The sequence below is a fragment of the Parasteatoda tepidariorum genome, chromosome 10, assembly GCF_982258835.1.
Source record: "Parasteatoda tepidariorum strain Cologne lab strain chromosome 10, Ptep-v5.0, whole genome shotgun sequence".
In the NCBI taxonomy this organism is placed as follows: Eukaryota; Metazoa; Arthropoda; class Arachnida; order Araneae; family Theridiidae; genus Parasteatoda; species Parasteatoda tepidariorum.
Window position 1 is genome coordinate 5,229,438 of NC_141764.1, and position 23,237 is coordinate 5,252,674.

Genomic DNA, 23,237 nt, shown 5'->3' on the forward strand with positions numbered 1-23,237 from the left:
ATATCCTAGAGATTTTCTTCATTGTTTGGAAGCCAGTGTAATAATAAATAATAAAAAATAATAAAATAATAATAAAAAATAATAAAACATTATAAAAAATAATAAAAATTAGAAAAAATTAACAAAAATTTAAAAAATGCTTTAAAATGCAAAATACGCCCCAAAATTTAAGGAAAAATGCCCTATAAATCTTAAAAAATGCTCTAAAGGACAAAAAATGTCCAAAAATGCAAAAAATGCAAAAAAAAATACAAATGTCATCAAAATCCGGGCCTTAGTGATTACATTCTGAATAAGGTTTTTTTCAACTAGCTTTCAGTTTCATGATATTAAGAGACAAATTAAAAATTCTTGAAACCTTCTTTAAGTGTCTTCTTTTGATTTACGAAACAAGTTAATATAATATAGTTATAGTTAAAAAGGTTCAAATTATTATGAATGCATTAATTTTATTGAAATTCTATACCACTTTGTGTGGATGTATTGTCAAAATATACTTGATTATTTTTAAAATAATAGTCGGATAATGCTTATACAATGCTTATACAAGTTACAAGTGAGATGCCTGATTAAAACTCGCTGACTGTAATTAACAATAATTTCAGACATTGATTAAAGCAAAGTTATTTTATTTTAATACGACAATATTATTAAAATGTTATCAGATTTATTGTAGATGTGCCATCAAAACTTACATAACATTCTTAAGTATTATAATGCTTGGTTAAAGTTAATGATTGTAAATATTTTTTTTGAATCCTATCTTTGTTCAATTAGTTGTACGAAAATATTTGAAAGCGAAACAATACTTGATGAAGTAAGTAACTATTATTTCAGATTGATTACATTTTTGAATTATGAAACAGTTGTATTAATCTAAAATGACTATAAATTTTAATGAAATGTTATCAAATTTGTTGTGCATTATCAAAATTAGCATAACTCTTCTTAAGAGTAATGAAGCTTGATTACAATTTGAAGACTAATAAGAATAACATGTTTGTTTTGTTATTTTTTTCACTTATCATTCTTTGATTTAGAAAACAGTTATTTTAATTTTAAACAATTGTGTTCATTTTATCAAAATGTTATAAAATTCATCGTGGATTATTATGAAAATTTTGATAATTCTTTTCAATTTATTTAATGATATTAAATGTGTGTTATATCCCTGCCTGCATGTCCGTCAGGAACAATAAAATGGAATGCCAAAAAACAGACAAAATGCAGATGTTCACACCTAACGTACAACATAGAGGAAAGTGATAAAGTATTGATAAGATTAAGCAGTTGATATTTAATTATGTGCTTTTAATTTTATTTTTTGAAGTATAGGCTGATTAATTCAATTGATATAAACAGTAATATAGATAAAGAAAGAATATAATGAGATACTCTCAACTCGTGAAGAAGCAAAACCATAACCTCAGCGCCAGTTGGTTTTTTATAAAAAGATGGCGGATTAACGTGAGGCTTACTTGATTGACGGATTCTTTTCATTAATAAATGAAAATTAATAGCTCATTTCTATTGTTTTGCTAAATATTAATTTTATAATTCTTAATTTACAAGATTTCATTAGTTACGAGATTATCGCAGAATACGATAATCGATATCGAGATCAATTATCAAATTCATATTTGGCGACTCGAAATAGAATGGAAAAAACAGTTTCTAACGTAAACAAATGCCACACTTCAACAGCCAATTAGGATCGATACCCACGATGACGTCATTTGCTGTTATCCAATTATAAAAATTGATATTAGACAATTTCTCAAATGCACGATTCGAACTATTCTTTGTCTTTCACTTAACATGTATTAAAGATGTGGTGTGGAAAAGTAGGATCATATGAAAGATCTGATTTGATCAACTCTATTTATTTATTTTTTTCTTTTTAAACACTTATTTAGGACAACATCAGCGACGTCAGTCACATATTATTTTTGTACATGCAACATTTACAATTAATATCAAGAAGCAATCATATGCTTGATAATTTTCCAGTAGATACGCAATTTTTTGTGATAATTTCCTTTTCTGCCTGCCTTCTATCTGCGCCACCAAGGCCAATACATTATTTAAGTCATTCGAAAAAGCTAAATATCAAAATCCAAAAACAAGCCAGAATTCACTAACTGACAAAAAAAAATGCAAGTGTTACAGGCAAGGGTCGAAGCAAAGTTATAGAAAATAAATAGACAATTAACAAGTTGATTAAAAATGAAACATCCTAAGTTTACGAATCGGACCAGTTTAAAGTTAAATTTGGTTGCAGTTACAAGTAAATTTTTATTTGTCTTTTATATTCATTTGATACTATTTTTTTCGACGAAATTGGAATCTCGACTAGCAAAATGGGTAGAAGGCAAGGTAAACGCTATCTCTGAAAAAAAAATTGTCTCAATGTCTTAAGCAGGAGAGCGGTCGAAAGTTGAGACCTCTTAATCTAATTTCTTGCTTATTTCCGCTACCATAAAAGGACTTTTTAGGGAGTCGAAACATTTTTGTACACAATTCTATAAAATTCAATTATGCAAAATAATTCTATCCATTTCGAGTTATAATATATACTAGTTTGTAAATCACCTTAAAGCACACAATTTTAAATAACAAAATACAAAATTTGAACGAAACTAGCCGTCTAGTTTCTGAGAAAAAATCCAAAACTGAGTTTATTTTTAAAAAAAAGTAGAATATTTAAATGCTGATTTCTCGAGAACTTTTCAACCGAATTCATTTAAATTCTGTATTTTGTCATTTAAAAATTACATACTTTAAAATGATTTAAAAATATGTTCACCTTACAATTCAAAAAATTTCGACTATTTTCAAGTAAAATAATTAAAAAAAAATTATCAAAAGCACCTCTTTTTCACAGAATTATTTTTAGATAAACAAATTGTATGATGTGTGCAAAATATTTTCGATTTATTTAAAAAAATTCTTGACGCGTAGAGAAATACGCAAAAAAGGAAGAAGGTCAAAACTATCTACTGTTAAAAACGTTTCAGAACACAAGTAGTGATCGTAATAGATAGCGCAAAAAATCGAAATTCGAATGCTTATGTATTTTTCTAGGTCATAAAATTTTTGGTATATAAATTTAAGCTATGAATTTAAGATTTAAGAAAAACTTTTGGAATTTAAAAAAAAAAAGTTTCTAAAATATCGAGTAAAAAAGCATATTTTGGCACAAATACAAATTAGGTGGTAAAGCTGATACAATGTTTACTTTTTAACATTACTATTATATAGCAATAAGACTATCTACAACTAATGGGATATCGCTTGTAAGAACTATTTCTTTTATAAAATATAAATACTCTTTTCATAATTAAATTGGTTAAAAAAAAACTAATCCTTATCAAGAACTATATGCCTTTGAAACATTCCTCGCCAAAAATGGATTTGTCTTTATTTGCTTTTTTACGAATGTAAATGAGATGAGGAAACTCACGCTTTTCCGATTTCTTGGATAGAAAAGATTATTTAATCTCGCATATGGTTTCGATTTACCTCTTTTGCAAAGCTGCCAAATTTTTAGTGATAAACGTTAGGCAAACTGTCCTTCAGTACCTTAAAATTTAACCTTAATAGTTGGCGTGATGTAAAACGTTAAATTAGAATTGATTTTAACATTAATGTCATTGAATATAAAGTTGGAAATAAGATAAGACATTGGTTTTCAATTACTTATGGCGTAGATGCCTTAATTTTTGTTTGTTACAATCATTGGACAAAATTATTAACTAATTGAGTATTGAAATGATGACTAATTATCATAAAAAAGTTTACTTTGGAAGAAAATTTTTAAGAGACACGTTTAAGGCTGTTTTTCGAAAGCTCTGTTGTTACATAAAATGACATTTATTTGCAAAAAAAAAAATCCTATTTTCATAACTGTTGTGATTTTGCAACAGTTATTCATGACTGTTAAGGCAATTTTATCTTATCCAGTCAATTTTCTCTTTTTTAATTTTGAAAATGGCACAAAATATATGACGAAACGCCACAGTTTTGTGTGAAATGAACAGCGTTTGTCATTTAGTTTTTTTAATCATCTGTTACCGGCACACAAAAAATCTTTTGTGGGAAATAAGAAGCATTTTAGAAATTATAAATGACCCTTTTGTTTTCATTAAAAAAAATTTATTAAAGCAAACTGATATAATTTAATTTAATTATTTATTAGTACCAATTTTTCACAATAAAGTTTTAATATTAGTAAATTCTAAGCAGTAACAGAAATAATAAAGCAACCGAGTTGTTAAAAAAAAAATTCCGCTATAACTTTTAAATTTAAAATTTTTCTTTATAGTAAATACTCCATAATTATAAATGCATTTTAAAATGTTCATTCGCGATTTTATGAGCATGTATTTTTCTTGATTTTCAATTCAAGTATTAAAAAGCTCTGAGGTTTTATTTTACACTTAAATACCTCAAAACTTTTTATAATTAATCACCATTTAAAAATTGAAATTCGGTTGTTAGTGATTAAAGCCTAAAATAATAAAAAGTGTGCCAAACAATTCATTGCTTTACAAAATCAATCGATCTAAAAATATTTAAACTTTGAAAAAAAATATTGTTGATTGAGGTGCATAATTACAAAAATGAAGAGAAAACTAAACAATATATGATCAAAATGAAACAGCATTAACTAGGCAATCGAAAATAAACACCCAATAAGTATTTGAAAACGAAAAAACCTTTAAACAAAAAACAGACATAAAAAATTCGAAAATAAACAATGAAAATAAATTCATAATATATCAATTTTCTTTAATCATCAATTTGAAAACACAAGCATATTCTAATTAAAACACTAACTTATTCGAATTAACCTTAGATCACAAATACTAATTTATTCCTTAATATGAAAGCTTATATGCTAGAAAACAAAATAAGTAGAACTTACTCCGTTCATCTGCGAAACAACGAAGTAGAGAAATAATTTTCTGATTTTGAAATAACCACTCCAAAAGTTCAAAACTTCTTAAAAATCACAGATTTGAAATACACAACACTTTCCGAAAGAAAAAAGAACGTAATGGCTATAAACTAAACAATAAAAGGATCAAAACTTTTTCGAGTTTAAAAACAACATGCATCAAAATTGATAACTCTTTTGAAATATTAAATTTTTGGTGGCATCATTGCCACAATTTTCATGAGTCCATCAATTATATATTCAAAGGAACAATTCCAAAAGGAACTTCCATTTTTAAAGAAGTGGCACAGAGTATAATCAAAAATCAACAGCTAAGAAACAACATTTAAAGAAAGTCGAACAAAGCTTTACGAAGCAAAAGCATGATTATTCGTGTACGACAAATTCAACACAAATCAAAGAACTTTAATTTTGTTACAAATCTTTTGCTGATGACTGTGGGTTCAATCTTTAGTAATAATATCAAAGCATCAACTTACTGAATTGGAGCCACTCCTTGAAAGAAAAAAAAAACATGTGTTGGAGATTTAAAAAAAAATGTGGCAGCTGCGATTCGCTTTTAATTTAAAATCGTTTGCTTTTTGCTAACAAATATCAATTAGATATTTATTCTTTTGAATGATTTTCACCTATCTCGCCATTTACATTTTTATGAGTTGTAGAATTCTATTCAAAAATTAACACAAATTATTATTTGCACTTTCAATTATGCATTATTTAAGAAACCTATAAGTATCGGAAGATAGTATAAACTTCAATACAAGGTGCTTCATATTCAAATGAAAATGTGTCTACATTTTCTTCCTGGGAATAAATCTTTGTAATGCAAACATAATCAGTTTTAATCAAAATGCACGCAAAATAAAATAAAGCATTCTATTCGAAATTAAAAGATTACAGAAATGTTCAGTTTATGAAATTCCATTGTTTTTTTTGTTTGTTTTTTTTTTTCAAAATCAGATTGAGAAGTCTCTGGATAGAGCGAGTTATTTATTTAATTTTATATAACCGTCGTTGAACAGTCGACCCAATTTTTTGGGTTTACGACTACAAGTTTTTTTTAAACATATGCCCCAAACCGTGCAAACAAAACATATTCTTACACGATAATAGAGAAATTAGAGATTGCACGCAGCAAACTTTCACGTGCATATGTTTGACGCAACTTCTGCAGATAACCGTGATTGTGCTGTAATAACAACGCTGCTCAGAATATACGTACGTAAACACGTTGGTACTAATTCTCTCTATTATGTTGGACACAGTTGCGGGTTCGAATCCCGTTCAGGGCATGGATGTTTGTTTCTCTCCCTCTCTCTCTCTCTCTGTGTTCGATGTCCTTACTCCTTTTTGTGTGTGATTGTGTAAATGTGACCCGCCCTATAAACGGGTTTGTGATTGTGTGACGTGAGCGACGCTGCTCCACCGCCGTGGCTTCGCCGCAGGTGCCCACTGGGTAACGAGAAGAGAGTAGCAGTCCTGGCATATGAGGCCAATGGGACACTACATCCCAAGTGCCCGCCATTAAAAAAAAACTTCACGCGCAGGTCGTCGGGCTACCGAAGCAGGGGTGCCATCCCCTCTGCAGAGGATCAAAATTGTGATGGCATGTCTTCGGATCATCCTCAGGAATGTTTCCCAGACCGTCGCCAATAGCCCATTGTGCAGCTCTAGTGCGACGTAAAGTAACAACAACAACGATATCTGATGCAATTTTCTTTTTTTTTTAACGGCAGGCACTGAACTTTCGTTTCTAGGAAAATGCCGGAGGCGTTACTCATTTAACGTTACCCAGTGGGCACCTGTGAACCTAAGTCACGGAGGCGAGCAACATTACCCACGCCACACTGCCACATACCCGTTTATAGGGTGGGGCACATTCACACAGTAGAGAACACACACAGAGAGAAACATCCATGCCCTGAGCGGGATTCGAACCCACAACCATTGGCTTCACTGTCAGGCACGCTGACCGCTCGGTCACCTGGCCGGCGATGCAAATTTTTTTACAAAATAATTTTTCAATAGAATTTCAATTCAACATACACTTGCGGTCCAGTCTAAGCATTAAAATTATGTCATGCAGATTGGGTAGCAATGGTTATTATGGCACGCAAATTGAAGACAATCAATCAGTTTGAAAAACGAACGTAGATAAATAATCTAAACACACGTATGAAGAAAATTGATTTCTCTTGTAGGCATAACGTTCTCACATTTGCGGGAGCCAAAGATAACAATCAGAATATAAAAATAAAAGTTTTATTTTCCGGAAAAAGATACAGTCACAAAACTGAGTGACTAACTTAAAATAAATTAAAATACAAAAAAGTGTATAACACACTGAGTAGTAGTAGCTTGGTGATTTCACAGATATTTATATGCTGGGAAAAGTGCGCGATAACAAAAATGATATCTGTATCTTGCAGTCGGTTACAGCTAATTTCCGAGAAGAAAGAATATCAAGATATGCTCGATGACGGATTGCAGGTTCGGTATTCCCTTCTAACTCTACACTCTAGATCTTTGTATCTAGGTAACTCTGGCTTTTTAAAGTTCATGTATCTAGGTACTTAAATGCCTAAATTAATGAATCTTTGTAACAGATCCACGAAGCCATGTGACTAATTATTTCATTTACATACATTTAGGCAATGAGTATTTCTATACCTATGAGATAGGGTGTTCAATAATTACATTCCTTGATGCATAATTTTGGAGTCCTTGAAGCCATGCATATTATTATTTAAGCATGCGACCAATCATTAATATTTAAGTGGGGACAACAACCACAAAAAATATTTTCCCATCGCAGCCATAAAGAAGAAAAAGAAAATTATAATTATCGAAAGTCAATTTATTTGTCTGGTGAAAATGAAATTCCTTCTCATTTTGTTATTGAACGCCATTAAGTTACCTTTTCAAAAAATTCGATAAATAAATTTATTCTTTGATTTTATTAGTCTTGATAGGGATTTATTAAAGTATAAAAATGTTGTTATACCTTTACCGTTTGTCTGACTTGAATATTAATCTCCTGACAAAATTTCTAAAAAGTATTGTCCAAAAAGTTTCGAATTCGCATCTAAAAATACGCATATCAAATATTTTCGAAAATTTCATTCAATATCAAACTTGACTGACCTTCGAGATTATTGCCACCTTCAGGGGGTCGGGTGGAGTCATTTTCGATTGATATTTCCGAATATTAAACTGGCGTATTATTATTTTTTGATCTGATGAGATTTTCTTCCTATCTTCAGTTTAAACAATTTAAACCTCATTTTCATTTTACGATTACAGACTAGGTTTATTTTCACTCAAAAGAAGGTTTATTTTCACTCAAAATAAGGTTTATTTTCACTCAGCAAAAACCTTTTAATACAAACCTGCAAAGGTTTTTGTGAGGTTTTTACGTGTAAACCTTCTAATCTTAGAATGAGATCTGCCACAATCTGCTCTATTCTACGCACATTACTCTCATCCAAAACCTTGGAAAACAACCTTCTATATAAAATCCTTAAATCGAGGTTGTCTTAAGGTTTTCAAACGTGAGAAAATCCTTGAATAAAGCTAGTCTTAAGGTGAAAATAATATTAAATCTAGGTAATTATAAGTTTTTTTTTCTCCCAAAGTCTTGTATGCTCAGGCTAAAATCCACCTTTGTCATGAAATTTTAATGGACAATGCAATTTGATCCTATTGCTAGTGTGTCAGCTGAAACGTCATGATGGACCTAAGTGACAATAGTTTCTAAAAAGAGCTTTACAAAAATTATTTTTAATCATTTTAGGATGAAAGGTTTGAAACAGCAATATTTTTGCTCTATTGAAAAAAGGTTTTTAGTACAAACATTTTTGTGACAATAAAAAGAGAATTCCGAAACAAGGTTGCCGTAAGGTTGTCTAGGAAAGCGATTCGGGGTATACTTTCTTCTTGAAAGTCCTAACCTCCAATAAAAAATAGGGATTTCTTATTCGCGATTTTGAAGTTGGCCCTGTTTAATTCTAAGAAGTAAAGTCGGATATCAAAAAGCGCAACTTTAGAAAATATTTGAAAGATGTAGTTTTGTATTCAGTTCAAACTTCCCATAATATTTGACAGTTTCCATATTTTCTATGTACCATTAAGGGTGGTCATTACGAAACACCCCATATGATAAACTAATATTATTTCTCTTTTTTGTGCTGTGTTTAGATCCGGATATTCCAGATCTGGAGAGTTTCCAAGAGGCTTGGTCGTATGGTCCGCCCAACAGATGCTACTGTCCGCAACATCTGGGCCTTGAGCATGACTCTGGAGAGGCGGAATGCCGCCATCTCACACCTGCCCAGTTGCGGTGGAATGCCTCCAGAAGGGGGCAGCACAGGTCAGGGGGAGCCCCTGGAAGGCCTGTACTATTATGGACTTTGATGGCGACACTAATGGCGGCTTGGTGGACAATGACCAGGTAGCATTCCAGACATCGAAACCAACAGATTGAGCCGACCGTCCGTCTGTCCACGGAAGATGGCACCCTCACACCAGAGTCCGCTTACTCGGCGCTCAAGGTAATTCTTTTCAATAACAAATATAAAATTTCATTAAAATTTAGAACATTTCTACTGTCTTCCCTTATAAGTTACGTCATTCTCATGTGTGTCATACGATTTTTGTAACTGCACAGTTCTTCCTAGAATGTTGCTAAAATGTGTAGTGTAACTACCACTACAAAAATATAATTCCAATTCACTAGTATATAAGACATGTTAACTCCACTCTATGGCGGGGCACCTTTTCATAGACGAAGGTTGACATAGTCGAAAACAACTCTCTCAACAAATTTTTTGTGTCATTTTCATGTGTCACAAGTCATTTTTGTAATTGAAAAATTTTATTAAAATTTGGAACTTGCAAACTAATTTTACTTCTCCGCGGATAATAGTTTCCATTTATTTATTTTTTTGCCATTTTCATGTGTGACATATCATTTTCGTAATTGCAAAATTTCATTGAAATTCGAAACATGCAAAATAATTTTCCTTTCTCCAATGAGAGTAGATTCATTTTTTTTTTTTTTTTTGATAATTTCATGTATTTTATACGATTTTCGTACCTGCAAAATTATACTGAAATTTGGAACATGTATATAATTTTACAGTTCTCTTTTGAAAGCTGTTTTTTTTCTTCATGTCATTCTCTTTCATACAATTTTCGTAACTGCAAAATTATACTGAAATTTGGAACATGTATATAATTTTACAGTTCTCTTTTGAAAGCTGTTTTTTTTCTTCATGTCATTCTCTTTCATACAATTTTCGTAAGTGCAAAATTATACTGAAATTTGGAACATGTATATAATTTTACAGTTCTCTTTTGAAAGCTGTTTTTTTTCTTCATGTCATTCTCTTTCATACAATTTTCGTAAGTGCAAAATTATACTGAAATTTGGAACATGTATATAATTTTACAGTTCTCTTTTGAAAGCTGTTTTTTTTCTTCATGTCATTCTCTTTCATACAATTTTCGTAACTGCAAAATTATACTGAAATTTGGAACATGTATATAATTTTACAGTTCTCTTTTGAAAGCTGTTTTTTTTCTTCATGTCATTCTCTTTCATACAATTTTCGTAACTGCAAAATTATACTGAAATTTGGAACATGTATATAATTTTACAGTTCTCTTTTGAAAGCTGTTTTTTTTCTTCATGTCATTCTCTTTCGTACAATTTTCGTAACTACAAAATTATACTGAACTTTGGAACATGTATATAATTTTACTGTTCTCTTTTGAAAGCTGTTTTTTCATGTCATTCTCTTTCGTACAATTTTCGTAACTGCAAAATTATACTGAAATTTGGAACATGTATATAATTTTACAGTTCTCTTTTGAAAGCTGTTTTTTTTCTTCATGTCATTCTCTTTCGTACAATTTTCGTAACTACAAAATTATACTGAACTTTGGAACATGTATATAATTTTACTGTTCTCTTTTGAAAGCTTTTTTTTCATGTCATTCTCTTTCATACAATTTTCGTAAGTGCAAAATTTATTAAAATTTGAAAAAAGCAAATAATTTTCCTGTTTTCCATTAAGCATTTCTGCTTTTCATTTTATTCTTAGATATTTGTCATAAAGTTTTTGTAATTACATAGCTTTTACGTATTATTGAAAGTAAAAAAATTATTTTATTTTTCTGTTTGAAAATTTTAATCCTTTTTAAAAAAAACTTTTCTACGAAGAATAGACTAATAAATCATTTTTATTTATCAATTTTTTGTAATCGTCATGTTTTCCTAAATTCGGTATCTTTTTTTTCTCTCCTTATTTAAAGTTGTTATATTTAGGCAAGTTCTTACAATTTATTAAATTGTGAAAATTAGCAAACGAAAAAAAAAGAAAGAAATTATTAAAGCGTTTCGTAATACGTGCAAATGATTTTACTTTTTCCATCATAATGAAAAAATATTGTTTAACACTAAACTTACCAACACTTAATATCTATTTCCACCATAGCCGATCAAATGACTTAATGTTTCTTGATTGAATGTATGAAATATGGATGTTAGGAAGGAAATACACTAAAGAAACTTCATTATAATTAAACAAAATTGTATATTGGCAATTTTTATGTATTACAAACACAAAAAATAAGAATTTTTAATTCATTGCTCAATGCTGTTTTTTACATATACAGTGTGTTTCCATTGTACATTTTCCCCAAACATATTTCTTCGGATTATTATTATTTCTATAATTATATTTTAAAATTCCGATCATTAGAACAAAAGTTACGGTAATATCTTCTGTTATTTTCCGCACAGAACATAATTATAGAGAAAAAAAATTAAGTTATGCACGAAAGTGCCAATTAAACGAAAAAATTGTTATTGTGACAAATCTTACTAAGATGTGTTGGCTGCAATCAATAGTTTCATTTTCGGTGATGCCGAATGATTATTGAGCAATATTAACTTTTTTTGATAATTTGACCTAATTTTCTGTATTAATGTAAAAATACCTGGAAAGTAGTAAATGATATTGTATCCGTCGTTGAACAGCTGGCCCAATTTTTTGGATTTACGACAACTAAAATTCAATTCCGTAGCCTTGTCATTTTGAACCCAATCCAGAAGACAAGGGAACTCCTGGATCAAGTGTCGGGAGAAATTTGCCTTCATGGAGGACTTTCTGATGGAACGGACCCCCATTTGCGTTACATGGAGAAGAAAACCATGACAACCTCCCTCGGTTAGCCAGATAGCAAGGGGACTCTAACTCGTGATCCGTCTACCACTGAGGATATTTTACGTCAGCACTGTGGTCGGTGCGAGCCGGGTGCGGAATTCGTATCTACCAGCCATTGCTGGGATTCGAGCCCGGTTCACCTCATTGGAAGGCGAACGCTCTATACCCTGAGTTATCTTCATTTTTTGAAGGAGTGATATGCTGTGGGAGAATTGTATTTTTTCTAGACAGGCAAGTGAGATATATTTTCCGATGTATTTTGTCAAGGTAAATTGAATGAGCTCTGTCGCTTGTCTAAAAGAAATGCAATTCTCCCCCTCAAATCACGCCCTTTTCCCCCAAAAAGGGGGGAAGCGTGCGGAGGAAAGTTTTTAGGTATCATTTTTAATAACATGACATTGCTTTTTGTCAAAAATTATCTTGAGTATTAAATTTTTTTTAAGAAACAACTCTTTATTTTTTTTTTTTTTTTTTGCTATAATAACTGGACTAATTATTGCGCAGTGTTAATAAAAACAGATTTATTTATTATTTATGATTTTTTTTTTACTTTGTAAGGAGAAATGGTATTTAGCTAATTTGAAATAATTATAAATGTATACAAATATGCTTGCTTTCGTATACCTGTTTTGGCAGGGGGTGCGATTGTTCCTGTTTTCCAGTGGCGCCATCTATGGCCAAGAATTCGACTTCTGCCATACCCAAAAGTCACTCCCGTTTATACGGCGAACCCATTCATACAACCATTCATTCATCCACAGATCGTAATTTTAACCTGAATCAAAGAGCGATCGATCTCCAATCCATTACCCCCAGAGGTATTGATTTGCTATGGGAACATGGAGGATTTTGCGACTAGACAAATTTAACGTGCATTTGTCACCATTTACTACACTGGGAGTCTTCCGCCCTCGGGGTTCAAACCCACGAACATGGGCCCAGCGTCCTACCGAACAGGCTATCCCAGCCCGTATACAAATATAAACGGAATGAATACAGAAAGAAAAAGAGATCCCCCCCTTTGCTAATTTTTTCCCCACGTGCCGTCATGCGTGGAGAAAAAAAATTTAAAGAATAGTCTTTAATAGACTTTATTGAAAGGAAATCAAAGGCCCAAACAAATCGAAGTAATGAAACTTTCAAAACATTTTAACTACTTCTGACACGAAAAGAAATTAAAGTAGTTGATAGTTAATTTTCTTCTTTTTTTTTTACTTATTCTAAACGGTAAATTTAGCACGACGGAAACTCTTATCTTTTGAATTAGTCGCTACTTCTTGTTTCATTTCATTTAGATTTGCTGCAAACATTTTAATTTTATTTAATCACAACATAAACTTCATAAAAGAATCAACGTTAAAATACGGGAAAAGAATTATTTAACCATTATTTTAAAGCTAAATTTTTAACAGTACTACAAATCATGAAACAATGAAAAATATCATATCTATATGTTACCCTTAATGATCTAAATCAAGAGAATGTCGACTTTCACCTGTGAATGTCAACAATCACGCTTTGGTGAATGTCCGATATATTTATTAGTTGATCTTGTTATATTGACTCGATATTTTAATATCTGCTGAGGATAAATTAAGAGAAACATCAGTGTTCCGAGTACTTGTTAAATGCAATTGGGCAGTGGCACTGAACCTTAAAAAAAACAACAGTGTAGCGTATATCGAGTAAATGTATCCCGGGCAGTGGCACTTAACAAGACCTTCGAACATTTACCAAAGCGACTATGCGATCGTCAACATTGACCGGTAGAAGTCAATAATGGATTGCGAGCCTACCATAAGCTCTAATAATACAACATTCATTATGAAGAATAATGATTTTCGTTATAAACAAATTACAAAGCGCGATTTTCGATTTTTTAATTACAATTTTAATTCAGACATTCAAAAAATGGAATTTTCTAATGTTTTAAATTTAGCAACTTTAGATAATCCAGTTTTGTCAAATATTTTAAACAAAGCATTGCTTATAGCTGTATTAAAAAAAAAGTTCTTTATTGTACACTCTGTAATAGTTGATTATTTTTCATTTGTTATGCAGGTATATCTGAATAATGAACATGATCGAGGTAGCGTTAGGCGGATTACCACACTTTTTTTATCAAATTTGTCTTTATAAAGTTATTTGAAACCTCGTGTTCATATGTCATTTTCTAACATTCATACTAAAACGATAATTTTCGTTCCACAGTCAGTTGTAATTGACGGTCATATTGTTTGTAAAAGAAATTAGCTATCAAGATTTAAAATCAAATTTTTTCTTTTCTTTTGTGAATGAAAATTAGCTCTTACATCGTTTTCTGTAGAACAAACTCCCTTTGCATACCTGTTTGATTTTCGCGGTATGTTACTATTTTTCTACAAAACTTGTTGTTTAGTATGTTTTTGTGATCTCAGATGTTTTTAAAATTTAAAAATGTTAAATGTCGCTCAAAAATTTTTTGCATAACGTGAAATCTGTAACGAATCTATTATTTTAAAACGTTACCGCAATATTTAAAATGCATCAAGGTAAGTGTTTTCATAACGCAAAATCTGTTACTGCAAGAATCTGTTAAGTTAGAATGATATCGCAATTTGAAAAGAATCAAGTGCTTGAAATCTCAGTTTCGAATCAAGTATTCTTTACGAAATTATTATTTACAAAAAAAAGAGTTGACAGTAATAATTAACATGTTTTTACCAAGAAAGTAGCCTCAAAGCTGGACAATGTGCTCGTTATCAAATATATTACATAAAAAAGTTTTATTTCAATATTTAGTTATTATGGGAGTAATCAGCCTAATTCTCCGTGACGCTTAACAGCACGTTTCACAAAGGATAGAAGTCTCGAAATTGGTCTACGCTCTAATAATGAAATAATAAAAAAAAAAAATTTAAAAAAAGGATTCGTTAGATGTTTTGTAATTATCGTGTGATTAGCGTACTGTAGACAGTGATTCTAACTAACATGTTTTGTTTTTTCCCCCAAACGTTGAGTGCGTCTGGTGGCTGAAGGTATCTAGTTAATAAAATAAAGTGTGTTCCGCTTATAACTCAAGAACCGTTTGTGTTAGAAATTTAGACAGTTGATGAAAGGGTAAATTTTAACCCCCGATCCTAAAAATCGCACGAAAATTTCAACTACTCCGTTCGGGAAAGACGTTAAAAATTAATTTTTCTCTTTGATTTAGGCATTGTTAGAAATTAAACTGTAGGCGAAACTTTTTATGTAAATGCTTCCAGTGGTGCTCGCTAGCTTTTAGCTCTATCATTAACCAAATATTATACGCTCGATAATATTTAATTACTTTAAATTCATTATGTCAGGTAATATTCCTAAAGTTATTTAAAACTATGTTTTTATTTTGTTTATGGTAATGTTTTTGAAAGATGTTTTTAAAAAAAACTTAATATTTTAAAATCAATTTAATAGTAAATAAAATTTTAAAAACATAACTAATGTACTAAAAAGCAAAATTATATGAGCAAAGATAGTTGTTCGTTTCGGAGCACCGTATCACAATATTATTAGTGACAGCAACAATGCAAAAGTAATTTTGGTAACACGAACTGCTTTATAAAGTATCAAATATACTTATATACAGGAGAGAGTAAAAGTTTTCAGATATTATGTTCTTCAGTAAGTAAAATTTCTTCATGATATAGATTAGTACATCGTACATGGAGAGCAACTAACAATAGACTTGTGGCTCTGGTATAGAGCGTCCACCTTCAAATGAGTTGACCGGGTTCGAATCCCAGCGATGGCCAGATACGAATTCCGCATCCGGCTCGAACTGACCACAGTGCTGAAGTAAAATATCCTCAGTGGTAGACGGATCATGGATTAGAGTTTGCTTCCCGCCAGGCTAACCTTGGGACGTTTTCGTGGTTTTCCTCTAAATGTAACGCAAATACGGGTTAGTTTCATCAGAAAGTCCTCTAAACTTTTCACAATACCTGATCCAAGAGTTCCCTTGTCTTCTGGATTGGGCTCAAAATTACAAGGGTACGGAGTTGAACTTTGGTTGTTGTAAACTCAAAAAAATTGGGTCGAAAAAACGGTTATAAAAAAAATAACTTTCTATAAAACTATAATAAGTTTGTAAAGCTTTTATTTTAACATTTACTGATATAATTCCTTCTTATTCTTAAGAGCACGTATATACTGATATCTTTTTTGTATATGAAAGGTGCATGCCTATTAGTGTTAACTTTTTTTCATACAGGACACATTTATAGTGATACTATCTTCTTTCTTTTTCCTGTACAGTACAGAGATGACATTGCCATTCATTGACCTTGTTCAATGCACTGACATTTTTTTTAATCCAATAAATGTCCCGCAGTGGACTGATCGTTAAGACATAGTTCCCACCAGATCACCGAAGTCAAGCATCACTGGATGCGGTCAGTGTGTGGGTGGGTGACCACTTGGATTAGTCTGCGTAGCGACCGAGGGTGTGCGGTATTGGTCTTCGTTACCTTAAACTGTTCGATTTCGCGTGCAGGTCGTCCAGCTATCGAAGCTTGGGTGCCATCTCCTCTGCAGAGGATCAAAATTGTGATGGCATGTCTTCGGATCATCCTCAGGGATGGTTCCCAGACCGTCGCCAATAGCCCATTGCGCAGCTCCAGTGCGACGTAAATGAACTACAACAACCTATAATGGTATTTATGAACTTGAGTGACCCTTTTTTATTCGAATGTTTTGTTATTTCATTATTATTCCCATAGGGAACAAATATCCAAACTTTAACTTTCTTTATTCCTATAACATCATGTAATAGGACACTTCTCTTAAGTTGGAAAAGATAACATTAACAGTAGTTAATTCTGAATTCTATTAAAATAATTGTTATACTACCTATGTAATATACTATTTAAAATAAAATTAACTTTATAATAGATTTTTTCATTGAAATTTTAGAATTATCTTAAACAATAAATTTGTTGGAAAAACTATAAGTGTTGCATACATTAGATTCTTTTGGAGAATCCTATATTTAAACTTATAAGAAAATGGCATTTAGTTACAGAAATATTTCATAAAAACCTAATAAAATAAAGTGCTTGAAAAACTATTTTAAGATTAATAAATAAATTTTAAGTACTTTAACTTTTTTTCTAAAAAGAAAATTTAAATCCAGGCTAAAGTTTAGATATGTTTCTCCTTTTTGAAAATGCCCTTTTATTCATATAGATTGCATATTTGTAGTAATGACTTTTTGTTTTATATAGGGCGCATATGGAGATGTGGAGCAGCGACAAATTCCAGCATCGAACCCTCCACAAGACAGTCAGCAACGAGAATTTTATAAAAAAATTTTAAACAAAAATGTGTTGGTTTCGCTGCCAAGGAGCAGCCCGGATGCAGGATCTGTGGAACGAGAAGACGGACGGGACAGCGACTCGCTGTACATAGTCCGTGGACCGTTGTACATAAATACAGAAGAGAATTCTATATATGCATTATATATCTATTACATCAAAAACAAACAAACAAACAAAAATAAAAAAAAGCCGGAACTCCACCAACTGTATTGTTCGTATCATTTAGAAAAGTGTGCTTAGGAGCCCAAATCCGGAACATTCTAGCGCCAAAAACCGTCACACAAGCAACATATACAAGTACTGTTCCAGAATATATAAAAAATGAGGTGCAAAATAGGGGTCAAAATAAGTGCAAAGTATAACGTAATCCGTGTCTATTCACGATGGTTGCCTCTAATAATCAAAAAAAAGTATATTTATAAATGTTTCTAATTCTAGCAAAAAGGTCCCAAAAAGTGTTTGCTCAACTTAAGCCTAACGAGGTTTACTAAGATGTTATGTTAAGAAGCAATCGTTAGTATGAGTGTTGAATCCAAAGTTGTGTTTGTGAAAGTGTGTTTAATTAAAAACTCTATATTCCTCATTGGCTTGCAACGCAATTGTTTGTCTGCCCTTGCGCAGATCGAACAGTTCCCTTGCTCAAAGCATTCACCTATGCAAAATGATCTTACAGAAAGCATCCACCAGATGGAGCTCCTATGCAATTTACATCGTATGGTATTGTTCTATGTTTAGTTCCTTATTGGTGAGTTCTTAGCGTTCTTAAACAAATTTTACTGTAGTGTTCAACTTAACTTAATATCAGCTACTTGCTGAGAAGGACCATCAATGCCTCCAACTATGAAAAGACAAAAAAATATAATATAATTAAATAATTAATATGATAAAGGGTAACAACAAAAAAAAAGTTATTTTCTTACTAAGACAAAAAAGAATAAATAAAATATGGATGGTGAGACTCGTAGCCTTTCATACCTCGGTTTGGCGTCTTAAAGAAACTCGGTTTGGGCCCATTCGTTATAGCCGCGCGTAGAGACATTTGCGTCCAGTCTCTTGTACCATATGGAAACTTTGTATGACTTTTATATATTACACGCAGATGAAAAATTCTACAGCGTAGACATCCTTCCTGTACAGTCCTTCATCTGTAATCATCCTTCTGTCAAAAAAAAATGGCATTAAAGAGCACCAAAATATTAGAATCACGACTCATTCTTTTTTCGTCTTGTGTTACTTAATTTCTATTCTCTAAGGCATAAATACTTTTGCAGCGTGTCCAGTGGAAGATTTCAAAATTAAAAATCTTGGAAACGAAGGATGGTAGAAGAATTAAACAAATTGTATGTCCATTGTGAAAGCTGTAAGCTGAAATTTTGGATTTTTGTTTACAAAAGTTGCCATCAGATGGCACTATACTGAATTTCTTAAGAGAATACAAATGCCATATAACTGTAATCAAATTGTGATATTCCAGTACCAGAAATATAAGTTGTTCAACACACGGCTTAAACTTCCTAAATCTGTATTAAGAACTCCATTCATGTTTTAACGCTAAAACTGATAGCTTAGCTCATTGATGGCTTGCAATGTCATCTGTCGACAATTTTTTTAACTTAATTCCAAATTTTCTGCATATTTTTATCTCTTGCTTCATTTTTCTGAAGCCCTTTATTTCTAAGATTTTTAATTTTGTTTTGAAATCTGTCAGTGATTTGCTGATACCCTGTAAGTGCTGTTCCACTGCTATATAAAGATATTTAGGTTGTGATTAAATATGGGCTGTAACAGGTTTTTTTTTTTCAATGAGCCACATTTCCCTGTTATATGATATCCACTGAAACCAAGACATTTCTGAAAATGTGGAAGCAACCTTAACAGCAGTTAATTTGGATTTCTATTTATATTTCATGTGTTATGAACTAATAATTCCTTCCTTATGCAATATACTTTTCTATTTAAATAAAATCAAAAAATGTTTCATTTAATATCAGGACATAAGATTATTATAAACAATGAATTTAAAAGAAAAACTATCAAAGTTGGGTATTTTACGTTTTTTGGACAATCCTATATTCCACAGGTCAGAAAATGCTATTTTGTTGAAAAAACATGAAAGAAAATACTTAAATAGTACTTAGAAAATTATTTAAGGATAAATAAATTACTCACTTTAATCTATTATCTGTTAGGAGAATAGCGTTCTGTTAAAATAATAAGTTACTTTTCTGAACATGCATTAGAACACCCAAATGCTTTTTCTAAAAATCTCTTTGACAGCACCGTAACTTATCTATTCCTGCCATTTATTAAGCATATTATCAAGTAGCCATCCAATTTTAATTTTATACACTTAATTTTAAACAACTAGACACAGTTTTTTTTTTTTTTAATTTTCTTTTGGTGTTACATTGGTTCAGTCAACAACATGAATGCCCACAATCGCCAGATTCGGGCGCAAAAAGTATTTTTTTAGGTATTTGTAGAAACTTTGTGTTAAATTCCCGCCAGCAGAGAGATTTATAAATTTGCTCAAGAATTTTTACTGTAAATTGAATTTAAACTTAATTGCAGCCTGAGTTTAATTAGATTTATGCTAAATTCTCGTCTTTCCAGAATTGACCACTGGCATCACGTCCATTTGTAACGATTTTCGACCTGAGGCGACTATGGCAACTTTTTTTACCTGAAAAGGCTATAAAAAAAAGCAACAATTTTCGGAAAAAGGAGACTTTTCTGTGCTCCTAGCGATGTTTTTTTTTTCTTTTTTTAGCACAAATTGGGTTGACAACCTGCTGTCCAAGGCAGCAATAAATTTTTTTTTCCTTAAAAAATAAAAATTTTGAATTGCAAATTAGAGTAATCACTTTTTACAGATTCCATTGTAAATCTATTTTGTTTCTCGATCGCCTTTTCATCGAAATTCTACATGATTTTTAAAAAAAACAATTTCGAATTTTAATAATCACTTTTCACAATATATATATATATATATATATATATATATATATATATATATATATATATATATATATATATATATATATATATATATATATATATATATATATATATATATATATATATATATATATATATATATTTTCTAAATCAATTATTGGTTAAACTGAAAATTTTTTTAGAAAAATTATGTTTAACTATAGAATAAAATTTTTTTTGAATGATTTCTAGTAATTAAAAGTATTCAATTTTCTGCAAATATACTAATTTTTTTATATAAAAATTTAGCTCTAGAACTCTAATGTTTATATAAAAATTATATTTGCCACCAACTTGACTAAATGGATCATGACAGTTCAGTCATTTAATACAATTTTAGTCATATTTTTGTTCGTATTTAGACAACTATTTTCATAATTTTCGGCAACTATTTTTATGCTTTAGGCTACTAAAAGCAACCGTATTGTTAATTTTTTTCTGTTTCAACCCTGTTATATGATATTTACTGACACTGATATCATAAGCACTGATATCATTTCGCTATTATATGATATTCACAGATACTGACTTCAGGATAACCAGAATACTTTTCACTGTTTGCTACCTAATGATATTGACATTGATATAACTACAATACTTCTCATTTCTAAATGATATCTAGTGATAGGGACATTGTGATGAGTTGCTATTTTTTTTATAAATGCAATACTTTTATTAAACTGATCTGATACTGTTTCATAAAAGATATGACCGTGTTACTAAACAGAAGTTACGACAACTGTTTTTCGATAATCTCAATGCTTTTACACTTCTAAATAGTGTCCAAAGATATTGATATCTTGATAGAATATGGATTATGGCAGTAGTTTTTCAATTATTACAATACTGTCTATTAGGAAGATTGTGACTAGTTTACACATTCTTGTAAAATTTTCTTACATGCTTTTTTCTATCAGTTAGAGAGCAAAAAAAAGTTTACAGAATTTCTTTTTAGACTAAACTCTTGAATTCATATTTTTCTGAATTTCATTTCATTTGACAAAAATTCAGTTTCATTTAACAAAATATTCTTTTAATAAAAGTTTAAAAATAGGGAAGTTACCCCGAAGGAAAAAAAAGTCATCTAAAGTCAACTTTGTGGAAATGCTTTCATAGAATAGGTAAACTGAGCAAAAAATATAAGAGAGAACAGTTGAAAAAGTGTACTTATTTTTATAAATTATATCTATAGTAAGAACACATTAAATTATTAGATTGCCGTTATAATCGCTTCAGTTTATTCTCTATTAGTTTGAATAATTTAAAAAAAGAGAGAGAGAATATATAGGTTGGTGCGTAATAGACTCAAGCAGTTCGAAAAATTTGTCTCATCATTTTTCCGCAGATGGAGTTTGAAAAACTATGCAGATAGATATGTTGAATTCATTGAATTTTATAAAGATAAATGAATAACTTATCTTTGTTTCCTAGGCGGCAAAATCTCTTGCTTGCATGTTACAGAATGTTTTGTTCAATATTCATCAGGAATGGTTAAGCCATGACCAGAAATGTCAGTACTCAATTCTGTATTGCATACTTGCTGTATTGACACTTTTGTGTCAACTACATAAGTACAAACTTAGATAAGTTTGTGAAAGATAGGTAAACTAACCCCAGTTTTCTTTTGGATTATGTGGTAACAATGCTCAGCTAAAAAATTACATGAAAGTAAAAAAAATGAAAATTCAACAAACAATCAATATATAGAAATGCTTATGCCTCAATCTTGCCAGCATTACAATCAGAATCCTGATTTTTTACTAAGGACCAATTTTAAGGTCAAGCCAAATGTACACTTGTGGATTTTTTTAGGTGCTACTTATTAGTATGCATTTGCAGAAATATACACCTATGTGTTCACAGTTGATTTAAGTAATATTGATGGTCAAAATTTAAGAAAATAAGCCTCATTTTAAAGATTTTTGACCCTATATGCAAAGAACCATTGAAATATTTATGTCTTGATAGGTAGTGTGCAAGTAATAGAACACAAAATAATGGTCAGTTCACATCAGTGCATCAGTTTCACTCATACAAAAAAAGTATTACTGCATGTAAAAAGATGTGTTTTTTTTTTTTTTTTTAAATTGTAGAAGATCTTCCATTTTCATCCATCAAAACATTTGAAAAACAAATTTTGTTTCGGAAAAAAAAAAAAACATACGTCCAACGGTTTTAGTAAAGAACATATTTTAAAAAATTTCTACAAAATAAGAAATGTCAAATATCCAACACTGTGATTCTTAACCAAAATTTCTGTTTCAGCTGTTTAAAATCTAGAAGTCAGGGGATGTTTTCCAAAATATAGTAATAGAAAATAAAATCTTATTCTTCATTTATACAAAACGTTCATTAGATAATTTAAAACAACATTTTGCTAAGGAAACAAAGTGCTACAGAAAACTGGAAAGTATGCATGTTACTAGTTTATTAAAAATGAGACGTTGAGCAGATTTATTACAATTTCATATTAACAAAAAATAATATTAACTGATCAAATTTCAATAAAGAAATAAAATAGGTATAAACTTCGCTTCTTTTTAAAGTTTGGTTTAATTTTGCCAACAAAACCTAAATTTATCTGCAACAGTAGCTGCCCAATTTTTCCTTATTATTATTATGTATTACTACTTTAACTGTTAAAAATTACATGTGCAAGGAGACACACTATATTTTGTTCTATGCAAGGTATTCTGCAGAAAAGGTATGTTCTAT

At 30.6% G+C, this 23,237-nt stretch overlaps 2 protein-coding genes across 3 annotated transcripts in view; one reads left to right on the forward strand and one right to left on the reverse strand.

The window, feature by feature from the left end:
* l(2)10685 (5-methylcytosine rRNA methyltransferase l(2)10685) overlaps window positions 1-5,239 on the reverse strand; it is a 213,437-nt gene extending 208,198 nt beyond the window's left edge. The window contains exon 1 of one of the 2 annotated variants that reach the window (XM_043051734.3): window positions 4,928-5,239. The gene's annotated coding sequence lies outside the window, so the exon portion shown is untranslated. The remainder of the gene's footprint in view (window positions 1-4,927) is intronic. The other variant, XM_071184172.2, reaches the window with a different exon arrangement.
* Mid1 (calcium-permeable channel component Mid1) overlaps window positions 1-18,727 on the forward strand; it is a 164,754-nt gene extending 146,027 nt beyond the window's left edge. Inside the window, exons 3-4 of the mRNA XM_016072221.4 lie at window positions 9,158-9,510; window positions 17,433-18,727. Of these exons, the coding sequence (XP_015927707.1) occupies window positions 9,158-9,414 (257 nt within the window). The 3' untranslated portion in view covers window positions 9,415-9,510; window positions 17,433-18,727. The remainder of the gene's footprint in view (window positions 1-9,157; window positions 9,511-17,432) is intronic.
* The last annotated feature ends 4,510 nt before the right edge of the window (window positions 18,728-23,237 follow it).